This window comes from Oxyura jamaicensis, chromosome Z, assembly GCF_011077185.1.
Source record: "Oxyura jamaicensis isolate SHBP4307 breed ruddy duck chromosome Z, BPBGC_Ojam_1.0, whole genome shotgun sequence".
In the NCBI taxonomy this organism is placed as follows: domain Eukaryota; kingdom Metazoa; phylum Chordata; class Aves; order Anseriformes; family Anatidae; genus Oxyura; species Oxyura jamaicensis.
Window position 1 is genome coordinate 11,145,720 of NC_048926.1, and position 19,723 is coordinate 11,165,442.

General features: G+C 36.7%; 1 protein-coding gene across 2 annotated transcripts in view; it reads right to left on the reverse strand.

The window, feature by feature from the left end:
• GOLPH3 (golgi phosphoprotein 3) overlaps positions 1-19,723 on the reverse strand; it is a 35,957-nt gene that overhangs the window by 6,392 nt on the left and 9,842 nt on the right. For both annotated transcript variants that reach the window (XM_035309765.1, XM_035309764.1), the window contains 2 exons: positions 6,945-7,076; positions 632-746 (listed from right to left, as the gene is read on the reverse strand). In XM_035309765.1, the coding sequence (XP_035165656.1) occupies positions 632-746; positions 6,945-7,076 (247 nt within the window). The remainder of the gene's footprint in view (positions 1-631; positions 747-6,944; positions 7,077-19,723) is intronic.

Below are 19,723 nucleotides of genomic sequence, written 5' to 3' on the forward strand. Positions count from 1 at the left end.
GTCTTTTCAGTTTAATTTATGCAGTTTAATATATTTTAGTTTAATTTCCTTTACAGGAAAAGCTGCGCACTAAGTGCTCATTTTGAAGCCTTTGTTTTGAACAACTAGAAACACATGACATTAGAATATATGTTGAATATATGTTACATCTCTCCAGGTAATAGAAAAACAGAACTCTCTCTATTGTTTCTCTGTGGTTGATGGCTGAATTTTCTGCCTCAATTTTTACACAGGAACAGTGAGCTCCTTACCTTCTTTCCTTATCAAAAAGCTCTGAATACTGAATCCATATGAATATACTCTAAATTTCCACTACCCCTTGCTGCCAGTTACAGAGGAAGGCAGTTAGACATCTCCATGGCACAGCCCTGATTCACATTGGATTCAGCAGAAGATACCTCTTCCACAGAGTTAAAATGTTGTCTGACACACCTAGATCCTTTCTGTACCAACTTAAGCCAAAGGAAACAGTTACTTATGTTTGATTAAAGGCTACAATCAACAAGAGACTACTCTAGAGGACAGACTAATTAAACTTTTGCATAATTCCTTCTCTAAAATCTTGCAGTGTAGTCTCTAGTGATGTCACATTGAGGGGGAAAAGAGCAAATATGGTATGTTCAAGGCTTACCACTAAGCAGTTCAATCCAATTTTGTACTGTTTCAGGAGGCTGGGTCTCTTTTATGTGTTTCAAAGCTTCATCAAGCAGAACATCCCCTGTAGGAGCATCTGACTTGCAAATCACCTAGGACAGAATGAAACACAGTATTTTCACATAGTTCATATAACATAGACATCGAACAACAAAACACAGGAAAAATCTACCTGTTATGAGAACAAAGGAAAACTTTAAAAAGTGACAAATCTGTAAGAATACTTTTTTAATAAAAAAAAACAACTAGTTGTTAAACTATTCAAGATTTTAATTTTTAAAAAAGCTATATTAAGTCAGCTATCTATAACCTAAATTAAAGGCTAATTAACTAAACTTATAGCAATCATACATATTTAATACCTCTTTTTGATATATACATATTTTTAAGGAATATAATCCACTGACCTAAGTCCTTCACTTCCTCCTCAAAACAAAGTATACTACAGTGTTAAACTGCTCACTCTATTTTACTGCTTCAAATCAATGTATTCAAAATACTGCAGTATTAAACAATTAGGCCACATGAAACTAAGAAATCAATTAGAAACTGAAAAAACAGGAAAACTGGTTTTCTTCCATAGATCAGCAGATAAAAGTAGGTTCAAGACAACATCTGTAAGTTTTACAGCTCCAAAGAACATGCTGACCAGCAATATTACATTCCATTCACTAACAGTTAATTCATACATATTAGGCAAAATATGTATGTACAAGAGATGACATTACATATTACACAGGGTTATGTTTGTCATTTAATAAATTCTAAAATGATTTAATTGAATTATTTACCCAAGAGAGCACAGGAGAAAGAAAATCATTTACAGGAACATAATAAATTTTAATTTAAATAAATTAAATTTAAATTTAAATTTAAATTTAAATTTAAATTTAAATAAATACAGGAACATAATAAATTTTAAGAACTTGAGTAACTGCTTGTTTACCAGTACAAGCAGTTATATCCACCTAATACAACTACCCTTTTTTTTTATCCTCTGGTTAGAAAGACAACAGCACCAAACTAAAATCATATGGATTAAATTAGCTCAAATCAATATATTTTAATTATAAAAAAATAACCTCCCCTCTCAAAAGAAAAATACTATTTCTTTAGTGAAAGGAAGAATTACTACAGCATCAAAGCTGCTTATGAAAATAATGATTAAATATGACAATTTAAATTGTTTTATAAGTTATCTTTTTACCTGATGCATATAAAATGCTAATAAGAAACAAAGAAAAACTTAACCACATCAAAACAATTCCACAAATAAAGGAGAAGCACTAGATACAAAGTCGTATTTTTAGTAAAGCTTCCCAGTAATCAGAAAGATGCTTGTTACCAGTCAGTAGAAGCTTTAAGTGTTCCAGTGAAATACATCCCAAGTTTAGTTCTGTAGTTCTAGTAATTCTTACTACAAACAACAGAAGAGGAGAACATCTTCTTATAGAGTCTGTAGATAACACTGAACAGAAATGAGCTGCAATGTTAGGACAGCTTCATAACGGCAAGGTGATCCTTAACTGGAGATGTTTCCAAGGACAACGAGATAAAATCAGAAAGAAATGCAAAGTATTATAGTCAGAGTGAAAAACGGGGAACAAATATAAAATATACAATAAAGGAGTGCCTAATTTAGAATGGCAGAAAAAAAAGTAGTAATTCAAGCAGTCGACTAAAAAACAAACAAATCAACAAAAAACAAGTCTTTTGGCAAAGGGAAAATTCCATTCTAAGCTGTATTAACAGGAAAACTGTATGAAAGACCTTAGTGAATACCTAGCAGGTCATAGCTAGAATATTATCTCCATTTTTGACAGTATATATAAAGCGCTAAAATTAAATCACCAAGAATGAAACCGTCAACAATGACAGGTTAAAAAGAACTAGGCTGGTTCAGATATAAAAATAAAGCATATAAAATATTTTTGCAAAGTGGGTAGCAATCAGGAGTTTAGGATTTTAGTCCAGACAATCCCTACTTGAAACTAAACACACATAACAACACATTGTATTTCTGATTTACAAACTTGCAGTGTAGCTTCACTCAAAAAACTTCATTAACCATGTATAAGAATATATAATATCTTCCAGTTTTATACCATGTTTTCTGAACTTTTGGAAGTTTCTGTTCTTTAATTTCAAGTACATATATTGTATTGAGGTTATGAGTATTTGAGTATATAATATTGAGTATATTTAAAGTTGGGTTTTAGGTTGCTACAGACTGCTCTATTAATAGCCACCTTTCACGTATTCCTTAAACTGGCCAAAGAACACCCAACACATATTCATCTTTATTTCTTTTAAAAACTGACATTCTGGCAAAATTTTAGTTTCTTTGAAATGTCCCTGATGATTAATTTCACTGTTACCTTAGTTATAGTGGTAATTCCAGCCTCCTGCAGTTGGTAACCTACTACTATGCACCACTTCACCAAGATGCAAAGTCAAGTTATTGATGTGTTTTGTACAAAACAGCCACCACCACATACACCCCTCACTGAAGAGATACATCCCAGACTTCAGAGCATTTTTGAAAAAAAAATCTTAAGTTTAGAAAACAGATTTCCTTGCTTATTTGCAGTTAAAATACTTTTTACTGCCACTGCAAGGAAGTTTAAGAAGTTAGTTTGAGTATAATCCACGATGACAGTCTAAGCATACAAGCAGTAGAGCAAAGACCTATAGGGAGCATAGACTCTGCCATTCAACTCAGTCAGGACACCATAAGCTCTCGTGAAGCCACAAAACATGGCAATTTCGTCTCCAAGTTTACCGTTCTCTGCAGCCAGGCAATAAAGCACTGTTTCTTCTCATTCTCTGCTACAGTGAACATTTACTGTACAGATTCTTCCAATTACCCTTCCCCTGAAACAAAAGCATTTTGATTTATACCTCCCCAGTATTTCTTTTCCTCCTCCCTTTGTCAGCACATGGAGACAGGGCAATAATGGGAGCTCAGCCACCTCTCTCCTGTGTTCACTGATCTGCTCTTTCTTGAATGAGGATTTATTGATCAGTGTCTCTTGGTTAATTAGAGCACAAGAAAAGTGGGAAATTGACTGGGTCGGGCATCTTGTGAATTGGATCATCACAGAAGACTAAGTATCCTCAAGGGGAATATTTTGCTTTTTTTAATAGATGAGCTAAAGTAGAGAAAGAAGCTAAGAGCCTGGTTCTTCAGAGATGATGATCCTTAGCCCTATTAAGGAAGTCTTTCTTTATTCCAATTTTTCAGCAATTTATCACATATTAGCTTTGCCTGGTATCTGACTGCTATGAACATTTCAATTATACAGAGTATTTAATTTGCATTTTCCACAATGAAGCTCTGCAATTAGGCAATGCTAAAGATGAAGCACCTCATGCATTGACTTTGAGTAAACTCTTCATTATTTAGTTTTAATAATAATTATGATGAAAAAAGTCACTCATGCGTGAATCACTCAGAATAATCAGTTTAAAATATGAAGTTAATCTGCCAAGGATTTGTTGAGATTTCTTTTATTTCAAAAAAAAGTAATTATTGGTTTTACCTTCTGACACAGCAAGGCAGCATAGAGTGCCATTTTCTATCTTCAGTAACTACTAGTCTTAGAAATCTCTATTTACATACAAACCTCAGATTTCATTTATTTGTTTCCAGCAGTGATGCCATCAAAGATACAACTCTAAAACAATGCAGTGATTATATACTTTCAAGCCAAACTTACAAGGATGTTGCAAGATAAAAACATGTCATATTGACTTTCAGAAGTTCTACTGAAGTTCATCAAGTCTGCCTGCCAGTTTCTCATTCTCATTTGGCTCCAGCATTCAAGCATGTTTATGTATCTGTACTACTGCCCAAAGAAGTAGTTCTACTCTCTTCTTCTTCCCGCAAGATAGAGCACAGGAAGTTCCACACCGACATGCGAAAGAACTTCTTCACGGTGAGGGTGATGGAGCACTGGAACAGGCTGCCTAGAGAGGTTGTGGAGTCTCCTTCTCTGGAGATATTCAAGGCCCGTCTGGACGCCTACCTGGGCAGCCTGCTCTGATGAACCTGCTTTGCAGGGGGGTTGGATTCGATGATCTTTCAAGGTCCCTTCCAACCCCTACAGTTCTGTGATTCTGTGATACCCCTCACTTATTACTTGTGCCACACCTCATGACAAGACCAAGAAAATGATCCAAGTAAAAATTCAATGGATCAGAACTGCGAATTAGTTTTCAGACAGAGTGATGACCTGACAAGGCTGCATGAACACTAATAAAAACCAAAGAGAGACTGCAAAAACACTAAACTTCCTTGCAAAGACAGGACTACCCTTGACAGCTGCAGCACCAACTGAAGTAAATGAAAGGAACACCTGCCTTCAGACCATGGCTGGAAAATACAGAATTTCTGAGACACATATCAGAACTTCGAGTTTTCAGGAGCTTCTACCTTCCCACAAAGTCCCAGAAAGGTCTGGGGTAGGGCAGAAGAAGGGTTAGCTTGAGGTGCAGATGCTATATGAAGTGATATTGCTGCCTCACTGAATCACAACCTTGTATACAACTAGACAGCTCATTCCACTCACTAACCACGGTACTTAATTCACAGAAGAAAAAAAAACAAGGTCAAAGCAAGCAAAGCCTGCAAGCTTATACCAAAGAGAGTGAAGGTGGACACTTGGTAGAGCTGAGGCACATAAATCTAGCAAATATGGGAACAAGACTGATATTTCATATTAAACAATGCAAGAGTTTGCATAAAATGAGAGAAAAAAAAAAAAAAAAAAAAAAACAAGAAAATGATTTCTAAATTGAGAGAAGGGGCAGGACAGAAGAAGTATCACAAATATGAGAAGTTAGGGATTTTACTTGCATGAAATTCTATAAGCAGAAATCAATCTTCATTTGAATTTTATATTAGGTCTTTTTCATAGAATGCTCCTGCCTGCAAAAAAAAATCTCTACATTTTCTTACAACAAAAAGAACAAAGCACTGAATACTAGGTAGCTTTTAGCTCTCCTTAAAAAAAAAAAAAAAAAGAACAGACCCACCCCCAAAAATCACATGATAAAGTTAGAAAAAAAAAGGAGGGGAGGCAGATAATAATTTGGTTTGTATGCTGTAGTAAAGATTTTTTTTTTATTTTTTTTTTTTAAGATTTTCAGGTTATTTCTCCATTTTCCTAAAAAAGCAGTTAAAACTTCAGTTAGATGGACCTGACAACGTTTGCATAGAAAGAAAAAAACTGCTAAAGAACATTCCTGAATGCCTAAGGAGCCAAAAGCTTTGTGGAGAGGGAAAAAAAGTGTACAAACTGATCAGTGCTGAATATGCTTAAATGAAGCTAAAAGAAGTAGGAGCTGTTTGCCTGAACAGAGGTTCAATTCTTTAGAGGAGAAGGAAGCTGGGAGAAGGTTAGGGAATTTGGAAGCTTTCCTTAAAAAAAAAAATAAAAAAAAATCAGCAAAGAGTAATATTGACAGGGAAACAGGCTGTGAAAGAGAAATTATTTGTGGTGGATAGAAATATTTGACCATGTATTCAATAAGCTTATTTTACAAGAATCCACTAATGCTGATGAAGTAGAAATTCTTCTAGCGGTATGACTTTGCACATTCTGTACTAAGGAAAAAATCGCGCAGCAAAAGTAATAAATTAAAGCTTCAAATCTTCAGTCTAATTCAATATAGAACCTTAAAATTGGCCCATCTTAAAGGTCAGTGAGTATAACCAATCTAACACACCAGTCACATGCTTTAGCTAGGTAATTCTGCGCTCTCAGGGGCCCAAGGTACAAAGACGTTTCCTTCCCATGCAGTGCAAAGCATACCACGCAGAGGATACTGTGTACACCAGCACTAACTGGTAGCTTGCAGGATACATCTGGCTCGCTGTCAGTTAGCTGTCCATCTCAGCCCCAGCCCACATCTCACCAATATTGCAAAAGCCAGTTCCTTGGGCAGATTACAACTGGTGCTTCTGGCTCCCAGCAGTAACTGCTGTCACCGCACCCTGGCCACAGCCACTGCCAGCTGATTGTGTAAGGCTCCCAGAAGCAGCAGGACCACATCAAGAGAACTAACAGGAGCTGAGAACAAGTACGGAAGATATTACAAAGTCCTTCAGCTCATAATTTAAACAGTTTAGTTACTAACTGTGCCCGTAACCTAAGTCACTACTCAGAATGTCTAAACCCATAAAAATAAAAAAAAAAAGTTTTTCCTTACAACTGATTGTAATTTGTAACTACTGCATTGCCTGGAAAATGACACAAAAGCAAATGTGACCATTTTCCACCACTTACCTTTCTGGTCAATAGACTTTTGCGTCTCATTCCACAAGCCTCTAGCTGAAGACGCCCTCGCAATGCCAATTCGATTAACATGCAGCCACGCAATCCTGAGGAGATGCAATCATTCCAGAACGATGTGTAACCCTGAGAAAATCAGAAGACATTGAGATACTTCCACCTCCACCTTAAAACAAAGAGAAGAGGCTTGCTGTGTTCTGTAAGCAGTCCTCTTATCCTCGCACATTTTTAAAGCACTACTAGACAACCACCATTCCTGTACTGTAAATGTGAAAGAGAAACATACTCATCCTCTGTTAGTTTTTACTTAGTCTGTTCTTTGAAGAACAGCGAAACTTCAGAAAAGTGACAATAAACAAAATAGTACATACCATTTAGTTTATACATAGTCAAAATTAACTAATTACATTTTTACGACATCAAGCTTTTGGCATTACTAACATCACACAAGCTTATCTGTGCTTCCTGAGAAACGTTAACATGCTTTTACTTCCATAAACAATATAGCTCTGAAGTAATACTGTGAAAATTAATATTAAGAGATATATATATAGTTTTTACACGGATTGCAAAACTGCAAACCACATTTATTCTATGAACCACACAACACCTAACACACTTCATCTATATTTCCACTCTGATAGCTGTCTGCTTAAACAGCAAAACCAAATATTCAACGTGATAAATTTACTCAATCCCTAGCAATACATTTATTGAATTTTGTATTTCACTGCTTGACAACTATGACAAAAAAATATGAAAAGGATTCTATTTAAATTATACAGTAACCAACATTTAATATTACCAAACATGCAAGAACAGTATTTAAAAGAAAACAAAATCATTCTGAGAAATAATTTGTTGTTTGGGATATGGTTGTGGAAACACTTGGTACAACCCTGGAAGACCTTCCAAAACTCCTCTAGCAATACATCCTCTTTATGAAAACATCCACTTTGGAATACAGGAAATAAAAAACAAATAAAACGAATACTCTCATAAAATTTACCCTAGCCAGTAACAAAGACCAGCTTAAATCATGAACAATACAACTTTATCCTATTTGCAAATGACAGCTGCCAGTGTATAGGGATACCAGATGGAAACACCTGGAGTCCACTAGACACACAACCCAGACACCAAGTAGGGCATGCCATTAAATACAGATTTCTACGAACAAGAAAATAATTGTTTCCATTTAGCTCTTAGCTATTTTTCCTAGACATTAGGAGGAAATTCTTCACTCTGAGGGTGGTGAGGCCCTGGCACAGGCTGCCCAGAGAAGCTGTGGCTGCCCCATCCCTGGCAGTGCCCAAGGCCAGGCTGGATGGGGCTTTGGGCAGCCTGGGCTGGTGGGAGGTGTCCCTGCCCATGGCAGGGGGGTGGAACTGGGTGGTCTTTAGGGTCCTTTCCAATCCAAACCATTCTACGATTTTCAAGAGCTTTATTACATACTTCTAAAAATTCTACAAAAACACTTCATTAGGAGAAAGCCATTACTGAAATGTTACAGATATTTACTTTAAAGGCCATAAACATAAGGTTGGAAAGGCATTTGAGAAGTTATCTAATCAGCTCCTCTCAGAAGTCAGCCATTTGGTAATTTGTTTCTGGTAGGCACCAGACATTCCTTTGCCAAAAAAAAAAAAATGCGTAAAATATGGTGCCATATTTCCTTGATAATAATAATAAAAAAGATTCCTACACTATTTCCAGATAGTCTCTTTACATAAAAAATAATAATTTTTAAAATCAGACAACATATGCAAATTAAGTATCTACCACACAAACAGCCGTGGCATAATATATACTACTTTCTATGCACAAAAAGTGTTATATTATCATGCAAACAGTTTGTTCTAAAAACTTTCCCTTGTTTAGTAATGAGAACTGCATTTAAAGCATTTGTCCAGGAGGTGACATTAACTACACTATTCCCAGCAGCAATTACCAGGTATAAAATCCTTAGCTCCAGCACTTACTCCACATACGTGGCCACAAGCTGTAGGATGCAGAGAAATAAATTATCCTAGGCTAATTCAGGTTGGAAGAGACCTCAGTAGATCTCTAGTCGTAACTCCAGCTCAAAGCATGTTCAGCTATGAAAGTCAGACCAAGTTACTCAGGGCTTTATCCAGGCAGGTCTTTAAAACCTGCAAGGAAGGAGACTGCACAACCATCTGCTAGTTTTTAATCAAGTGATCCAGAAAGGCAGTTCAAAAAGATTATGACCTTCATAAACGGAACTGCTTGCTATAGTGGGTTTGATGACATTAAAGCCATCAGAATGTATACTGCCTCACTTATACTTTTTTTCTCAGGCTCAGAGTTTGCAGGGGATCTGAGAGAAGATACATCTTATTTCAATATACAGAAATTATACTGCTATTAATGAAGTGAGGAAGGAGGTATTATGTAATAGCCAGTGTCATCCTGAACAGTTTTCAATCCATTAAACTGTTCTTTCCAGGTAGTTCAAGCAGATGGATGGATAATGTTTGGCACTTACTGTAAAGTCCTCAAACAATTGAAGGAACCTTCAGAGAAGGTCAGGCTAGCACACAACGGTCTAACTAAATCATCCTAACTAACTCATTGAGTTAATTTATAACTCAAACTTCCTGGTATAGCTGAAACAGAATAGAAGCGGACATTTATCTTCAACACTTCAAACAGCTCCATGACACCTACCTCAAGAGGCATATAGCACAACTAGAAAAAAGTACAGAAAACAGAAACAATAATGCTCAGAATTACAGAACTACTGCCTATTGAAGAGGCAATATGGGCAGTCAATAAAAGCAGAATGAAAAGGGCAGAGAGAATAACAATATACAGAGAGGAAGAACGGCAGTATAAAGTACTGTTGTACTACCTACACAGGAAGCAAGTATTTTTCCAGGCAAGACCTAGAGGGTAGCTATTGAAATTGACAGGTTAGTAAAGTCACAGGTCAACTCCTTCTCTACTTAAGGCATCCAATTGTCCTTACAGGGAGGCAAAAATTAAAAAAAAAAATATGAAAAAAGTATTTGTTAAGCCACACACAATCTGGGAAACCCCCACACAATTGAAGGTCAGAGTGTACAGTGGAAGAGGGGTCTGTCTGAGTCTATCAGGCCCTGAACACTGCCGGTTACAGGTTACTGAAGACAGTAAGGATTTGGTTTGACCTTTTAACACTGTTCTCCTACTATGTTCCAAATACCTAGCAGTCTCAAAACACTTACATTATAGACCAAAGATCACTATTTACAGATGCAAGTCATTCCACTAATACCCTTGAATAGCACTAATATTGTCACCCATAAAACACCAAATATTTTTGCTGTATCTGTCTTCTTACCAGTCTTTTCTAATTTTATAAGCATACTAACTCAATGAAATACTTATTTCTTTAAAGGTGCTAAGCAAGGGGTGCATGTGTGTCTTAAAAGGTACTGAATTATTTTTATCTGACAGCATTTACATTAGAATAGCACTTTAAGCTATGAATAGCTCGTGAGCCAATTTTAAAATCTATGCTGATTCAATGATCAGAAGGACCTTTACAACTGTCATGTTTATTTAGAGAAACAGCATGAAGGTGGTTTTCTTCTGAGCTGACCTAAAAACTCTAAGATTAAAAAGTACTTTTTCTAGACAAGCATAAAGGAGAATGAAAATGAATTTTATAATGGAAACTTGCTACTCTATTAACTCTGAAAGCTCAGACTTTCCACTCAAGTATGGCAAAGCATGTAACTAAGACTAACATCCTCTTTCTACTTAAAGAATAGGTTATCTAAAATACACGTTCGTTACACCATTTCCCTCCTATCACTTCTTGCGGCATTTATTCACTTTCTCCTATTCACATGCACCTTCCAAATTCCCTGCTGACACAAGCCTTCCTGCTCAGTTAGCCTTTAGTCACCTGGAACCTAAATACCACACGTCTCCTGACCATGGCCCTGAGCCTGGGTATTACCAACCTACCACCTTACCTTCCACTTCCCTCTTTTACTTTGCCTCTTCAGCTGCACGTCCACACCACCTGCCTGTGACACCCTATCCTACAGCTGCCTGCTTCACCACCACATGTTCCTATAATATAAAATACATTAAATTTTCACTTCTGCATTTGTAAAGGACTGAGTTTCTGCAACTCTCGTGGATTTCCTCAGATGTGTTGTCTGCAGATGGGGCAGACAAGGCAGAGACAAAGTATTTTGCTATATATGGTGAGCAGCCACCAAGAGGGATGGAAAAGCCACACAATTATATTAAAACACATTCAAGCAAGCAAGCCTGACGGATACATCAGGTCTTGCTTTGCTGAGCAAGGCGCAAACTCTTACACCTCCTTTCTGTGTGCAAGGGGAATCCATAAGCTCACATCTGTATACAGCACAGTGAAACCATGTGCCAGGACTTCAACCCCTACAGATGCTGGCACACAGAGCGTGATGGGGCAGGGATCACACACATATCCCACAGGGAAGAGGCCACGACTTGAAAGGTCCTCCACCAATGTCCCTCAAACCCTTCACTTGTTTTATTCCCTAAGGATGTCCTTACCCAGTTTGCCTCCAACATCCCTGGAACTCAACCTTCACAAAACTATACTTAAAATAGGATAGGGTCCTAGAACTTGCAAAAAAGTGTTTGTAAGGATTGCTAGAAATTGTGAGAAATCCTGCACAGACAAAAAAGAAAAAAAAAAATGCTGTCTTAAAGCAGCTAAAACATTATCACTGTGATTACAAAAAATCTAGTGCCATCATCTTGTTATGCTATAAGAAAGCCACTGCAAAAAGAGAAAACATACACAACACTGGCAACACCAGGATTCTGCACATGAAGGCTATTCATATATTTTGTTGAATCACTTAGTACTATTATAGCATAAGAGCTGTTGCAAAAGTATCAGAGTATACTCCCACAGAAAACATTTATTTCCTATTTTCCACAACACTCAAAATTTAAATTTCCAGATATTTAAAATCTGGAAGTTACATAAATGTCATGATTTGAAGATATTAAAAAAAAAAAGAATCAAAGAAAAGACAACTCTTTCTTCACCTCAGATCCCAAAAGCTGCTGCACTAATGACCATTATACTTGACGAAGCATGTATACAATCAGAAGGAAAAGACCCTAACCTGACAAGAACAACCGCAAATATTTGGTAAAGATCAATGCCAAGTGTATCAGTGATTTCTACGCAATCAATGCCAATAAAAAAAAACTTACAAGAAACTTCAAAACTGTTTCACTTAAGTATTAAAACAGCCAGCCTTCACAGAGCAGTCATTCAGTTACCTCCTTCATTGCTCTATTCAGCTTCTAGGCAATTATCAATCCTGTTCTATTAAGTTCAATAGTTTCTCTATCCCAAGTGCAAATTAAATCCACCTAGCAGTAGCAATGCAAAAAAAAAAAAAAAAATGCAGATGCCATTTCACATTTATAGCTGTTATCTTAAAAGTATTGACTGAGAAAGTCTAACAGATTACAGAGTGAAGGTTTAAAAAATACTTCCTTTTGAAAATGAGGACAAAAGACTTGTATGGGACCATGTAATGTCTTACTTCTGAATACTTTGTTTCATCCATAGGAGTTACCAAGAATCTCTTCTCACTACAGAAATACACATTCTCTCTGGAATTCTTCAGTTAACTCAAAACAGGAGACCAGCAGTTCTACTCTACCTGGCTGAGATCAGAGCAGGGTGAGGAAATCTGAAAAATCTGTGAAAATACCTCATATTCAGAAGAAAGGAAGAGAAGAAAAGTACCTGCAGAGTTGCAGAGTTCCATCCCTGAGGCTTCAAGATACACATATGGTAATAAAAATCACATTTAACTTGCTTGGTTAAGACTACCTGTTTACAAATCCTTCCAAAGCACACTGCAGACTACAGCTGCCAATGCTTTCCCTCATCTAACCCAGCAAGCCTCATGCTATTACAGATTACATTACAGACCACAGAGCCAGAGCCAATGAATATCAGCTTTATAAGTCTTTTAATTAAAAACATCATAAAACTATGTAATAGTCCGTGAAGATTACTGAGGGATACAATGGCCTGCTCACCAAAAAATACAAAATATTTGTTTTATGAACAACAGGCCCCCTCAGGCCCAGCCTCAGATCCAGACTCACATTCAGTATTTGAGTCTGAGTCAGAGCTGAGAATTCGACCTAACACTGACCTCTACTCACGTTTATGAAGAACCACAACAGCAGAGCTTCTCTGGGACAGAGAACTGACTGCTTACCCAGTCTAAACTTCTCTAAAAGCCTTTTCATTTAATATTTGGACTTCAAAACACTCCTGAAACCCTCACCTAGCATCCTCTACTTAAATGCAAGACAAGAGATCTACTGTAACCAAGCTGAAATAAACCAAACAATTAAAGGGGCAGGTTCTGAACCACGATCATCACTGAAGCCACCCAAAATCCTAAATTCCTGTTCTCAGGAAATTTCAAATTCTTCTTTTATGAAAGACACAAAGACTTCAAAAATTTAGCAAAGATTGTAATTGCTGAAACTTCATGTAGAGACACTAGGAAAAAAAAATATGCTGTAACCCTTTTGAACCCTGATAGCCCCACCAGAATAGGAGCTGGCCAACTTGCGAAGTAACAGAAAGCCATGATAAACAGAAACTGCAGTTCCCAAGAGGCTTGAATGTCCGAGGTCCAAGGCAATACATCTGATAGTCTACCATGAAGACTTGAAACCCCTAACTTCAGAGTTTCACAGCCATGAGGCACAATCTAGCTTAAAGGAAACTTTTGCTTTAACTAGCAGTAAATCCTAAATTTATAAAGGTAGCCTGTTTCCCACTAGAAGAATACTTCAGAGGAAGATTTTTAACCAGCTCTGCTTGGATGTTGAGAGACAGAAATATCAGACTTAGCAAACTCCAGCAGAGTTCGAGATTATATTACTTCTGCATGGATGGCATTCAAATACTGTGTCAGTGGCAGCAGTATAAAAGATCCAGGACAAAACTATAATTATGTTTATACATAAACAATTATCTAGCTTTCCCAAACAGCTGTTTTCTTCATTGCCTTCTGTTCTTTCTGATATGTGGCAGACTATGGTATGTTCTCAGACATCACAGGTAACAAACATGCTGGAAAACATTCCGTACTTGATGGCATGAGGGGATGTTATTGAGATTAATTATCTCCAGGTCTCATTGATCAACGTCACCAAATTTGCATGCCACCATAATAAAAATACAACGTTGAAGACCTCATGAGTCATGGTTCAGGAGAAGTAAAAAATATGAGGTGGTTCAGTTCTCCTTTGAAGATGTGGGCAAGGAAAAATTGTTGTCAGATGTATAGCCTGACATAGACCAGATAAAGCAAATGTGGAACTTGGAAGAACTCTGCAAGTCAGTTTGGGTCATTGGTAGGATCATGCAAAGCAGTCCTGAGTATGCTGCTGGTAGAAGTTATATGTTGCACTGCACAGTTATCAGAGAGTCTTCTAGCATTTACACAGGATGATGCATCATGAAGCAAGAATACCTGAATGCTCATTTTCAATGCTGAGATAAAGACTCACATTTCCTATGTACATAAATTCAAGTATTTTTTCTTAGAGGTACTTAACATGGCAGCAAGAAATACCAGGGAGGAAAAGAAAAAACAGGAAGAGAAATCAAGAACAAAATGACATCGCAGTGTTTAACTCCTCTGCGGGCATAAGCACCTCTTAAACTGTAAAACTTTTCAACTAACCTTCCTTCAAGTGACTCACAACAGTTTTACTGACATTTAAAATCTATGTCAGAGCATTTCATTTCAACCTTGAACAAAATCATTTGACTTGAGAAGGTTAAGTCCTCCCCCACGCCTTCATTGTTGGCATTTGAGGGCCAAACCTGAGAACACAGTCCAACAAATCCTTGAACTGCTGCTTTAGAAACAGTATTTACTCCGTCACCGCATAGAGGCTCACTGGGCCCACAGCAGCATTTATGTAGCACACTAGATGAGGAAAGCAGTCTCTGTGAAAGCTAATGGACAACTCCATCACCTGAGCTACTGAGCAGGTGAATGAATTTCAGAAGCAGCACAAGAAAGGAAATGAATGTGGTTGGGACAGTTGGCAAAAGGCAAAGATATCCCCTCCAGTGACAACCCCCTCTTTAGTCTGACTTCAAAACCATGACCTGAGTAGTTAAGGCTAGAACTATTCAGTTAGTCTTTGGGATAAAAAAACTAAAAAATAAAAAATAATAATAATAAAAAAATCACACGTTATTGGGTGACCTAGAGTGAAGCCACTCATCAGCATTATCTGCTCAGAAGACACAAAGGACATAATGTTTGAGGTATCACACACTATATTATTCATCACTACCTTTAACTGCCTGTTTTTGGATCTCAGCAATGATCACCCCAATCATCATAAACTTGAAGTTACATTATTTAAATCTGACAGGACAGCAATAGCATCCCTTTCAGATTCTCTGAAGCAACAGCAAGTACTTTCAGAGGTGTCTGCTAGCCTATTATTAGCCGGCACAAAGCATAGACAGAACATAATAATCCAAAATCATCCCCATCACCCGTATGAAACCTACTGCAAAAGTCAGGCAGAGACAATTCCTCTTGAAACGTGGGCTGTTGCGAGTTGTATTTCATAACGGACTCGATCACAATTGCGACGCAACTCTCGCTTTTTTCAGTCAAGGAGTTCCTGTCTGAAGTCATAATTTTGTGACCCATAGGAAGAGCAGGGGAAGACAGAGGGTAAAGGTGTAACAGAAGATGCTGTCCAGGTACACCGCAACAGGTTGAAAAGAATTTTTTCTGCCAGTTTTCATGTCAGGAATGGCTGCTTCCCTCCCCTTGCATCCTCTTGCTGATATATAAATTGTAAAGTGGCATGCAACAAATTACCTGCTGCACACCTATGATTGCTGATGCCAAACATTGTTTTTAAGTATTTTGATTTTAACAAAGAGTACTATCAGACTGGGGAGCGTGGGGCTATCATAACCCCCATAAAGAGGAGAACCATCTTAATGTACTACTCCCTTTTTGTAGTCTCTGAAATTACTAATATTTTAAACTTTTGAAAGCAGCTGCAATCACCTCAAGAGCGTCAACATCTCCTTAAAGCTGTTCTCAAATCCAAAGAGGTAAAATACAAAATACAAGCAGTATGTATACATAAACCAGATGCCTACATTATCCTTTACTACAAATTTTGCTTTAACATAAAATTTCAGTCCTTCACATTGACCCAAAAGGTTCATTTTATGACTTCCAAGTGTACCTGTTATCAACATTCTTCTTCAAGAAACACACTACATTTTCTTGGATATTAAGGTCAAGTCATACAACTAAATGGAGATCCCAAGAGACAGGGGCAGGAGAGGTTTAACAACAGTAAGTGAACCTCAAATCCAGGCAATTCTTTACACAACTCTGTTGTTCCTATCCTTTTAGCTGAAAGTAAAATCACTGATTAAAAAGGAAGAAATATCGCCTGGTATTGTTGCAGGTAAGTAAATCTATTCTTTGAGATAATGCAACTTCAAGCAAAAATCTCATGTAGATCAAAGCCAATAACTGAGTTACTGTAGAATGCTTACAGAGTCTTTAGATAAGAAATCCCCTTGGAAGCTGGTGTTTTATTTAGAAGCACCATCGTTCTACAAAGAAGAACAAATACAAATTCTGAATCTCGGGTGGAAATCAGCAAGATTGATGCAAGGTATGCTTAATTTAACATTGAACATATTTATCAAGTATTTGTCCAACAATCTGGTACCTGATTTTTCCAGTTAATCCTAAAAACTTCAACCATATCCTTTTTCAGAGCAGGAATTTCGTACATTAGAGCAACAAACACTTTAAAAAAAAAGGATGATTTAAGTTTATTCTTCCTGAATATCATTGCAAGAAGCTTCTCAACATAAAAATAAGTAAAAAAAAGTTTGGTAAAAATGAACACAAACCAAAAAGCACAATTTTTTTCAAGTTCTCAGTTACACGTAGGAAAAGTTGGTCACTACTTGGGCAAATAACTGTGTATTCATTCTTATCATTTGAATCCCTCAGATCAACATTTCTCAAACTGTGGTCTATGTAACATGTCTGGGTGGCACAACTTCAGCTAACACCCACTGCCACGTCAGTAGGTATGGCTGGCAATCACACATCTCAATACAGAAATACCAGAAAAGCATGTACAGAAGTTACTAAACTTGTTAAACTTTCAAGGCACTGCAAAAAAATGCTACTTATTTCTCCAATCTTCACAAATACTTAATTTGATGTAATACTGGTTGACATTTTGGATAATACATGGTGGCTTACAAATTTAATTACTGTGTTAAACTATACATTTATCTTATCTGCTAATTACATTTAAATATTTTAACAAGTATTTCAAATACCTCTTCTGTATGTTTCCTATAGGCCACTAAAAAAATTTAATTCTTGGCAACCAGGAAAACTGGAAATTTAGTTTTATCAGATGGGAAACAAATGATGCATACACAATTTTGCTCTGCAAAAATCTAATAAGCTTCAAACTGCTGATAGCTCACTGTGGGCACAGAAGACATAACAGGAACATAATGGGCAATTCTGCACTAGTTCTGCTCAACTCCTCTTGTGCAGGCAGCCAGCATCTGTTTCTCTTCAACTAAGTCTTTACGTGGACTTCTACATGCTCTTAGCCAGCTATTCAAGTAACCTGTGAACATACAAAGGACCTTAAACTTCAGAGAGAACCAATCAGAACTTCTTTCATCAGCAGAAACATATTCATAACAAGCTGGGAGGAAATGCAAACAATAGAAAACAATGACGGAAGAAGAGAAAAGGAAAAGCTTCATTGCAACATTAGTTGAAGACAGGCTGGCATGTCTAAAATTGTTTGAACCATCAAGGTAATGTTAGGCTGATCTCACCACAGGTATTTTTTTTAATTATACACATTAATCCATTTTCACCCTCAGAGAATAAAAATGTTTTTTCTTTCCACTGCAGGTTATTGTAATTTAATCTACCTGAAGTTGAGATTAACCACAGCACAGAAGCTGCAGCTAACAGTGAAAAGAAAGCAGACATTTATTTTACTTTTATTTATTTTATTATTATCTGCATGTGGTTTAATGACCTAGGGATTCTCTGTTACTTTCTAATACACATTCAAAACTCCTGTATTAATCTCTAAGTCTAACTGCTATAGATTTTTTTACCTCTAAGAAAATCTGATACTCCATGACACTACAGTAGCGCACAATGCCAGATGCATTAAAACACAAAACCAAATTGAGTTTCTGTGGCAGAATTCTCTTAACAAGTCCTAAATTGATTTCCTTTGGCAAGGAACTGTGTGGTCGTAACCCAACCTATTCATGCTTGTCTAAAAAGGTAACGTTCAGGGTTAGGGTCTTGCTTAAAGAGCTCTTCAGTAATAGCTTGCCTTGTCTCCTCTCATTGTTTATCAATCCATTCCCTCCTAAAAGACAAGAGGATAACAGAAGACTGCTCGGGAATACAAGAACACAGCTGAGAACATGCTCAAAGCTGGTGTTAGAATCTGAACATGAGAAAAAGCTTCCCTGAAATGCATTTATTTTTTGTTGTTTTTGACAGCAATAAGCTTCATTAAAGTTTATTATTATCATCTAGAAAATTATAAAAAGACCAAACTTCCTTTTTTTTTTTTTTTCGTTAAACAGAATTGTTCTCACACCTACTGTTGACCAGACTGCAATTTCTTTGGTGAAAGATACAAGATAGATATTCACCTGACAGAACTGTATTCAGAGAAGGCTGTTCTGTATATATTATATGGCTTGTAACCAAAACTGGAATTGCCATTTCTCAGGTAGCCCTTAAATGGGTACATAGAAATTTCAGTCTCAGCAAAAGAAACAGTTCTATCTACATAATTGGAAAAAAATATATAGGTGTTCTTCTGAAAACAAAACAATGTAAAAGAGACACTCGTCACTCTTACCAGTCATCCCTCAAATACAGTAATAAACAGTAAGTAGTAGTAGTAGATAAAAACATATATATTTAAACATATATATATAAACATATATATATATTTATAAATATATATATATTTATATATTTATATATATTATATATATAATTATATTTATATATAAACATATATAAATATTCTAACTGCAAGTCTGCACTTTCGCAATTAAATAAACTGGATTCCTCCTTGTTCTCTGCAAACCAGACTAAGATTCTATGCCAATCTGTACCTCGCTAGCTTTTTGCTGCATATCTTATCTTTCAAGCAAGTCATCACCTTCTCAACCAAGGTGGTCGTAGGAACATCTAATGATGCACTTTGACCTACAGAACCTTAAAAATTAATCTCTGAGTTAAGAAGGAAAAGCAAGCCTGAGTGCAGAAGTGTTTTTACTGATACCACAACGTGAAGATTTGATGTCAGACTGCAGTCCCTATTTTTCAACTTTTGATGCAATTTAAATAATTAGCCATTTTACTGGAACATAAATTCCAGTCTAGTTATAAACAGAAGGTAAGCTAGCAAGGAAAAGTCTCTGAAGTGTTCTGACAGCCAAACACTAGAAATACTTTTGGAAAGCAAGCATGCATATTCAAGAATCCAATGCTGTTGACAAGAAACTTGTCAGGTATTTGATCAGCCTGAGACTGTGTTTTAGAATAAATAACAAACAGCAACTGCTGTCGACTACCGAGAACACTAAAGCCAAATGCTACCACACAGCTTTTTAAGCACGTACACAG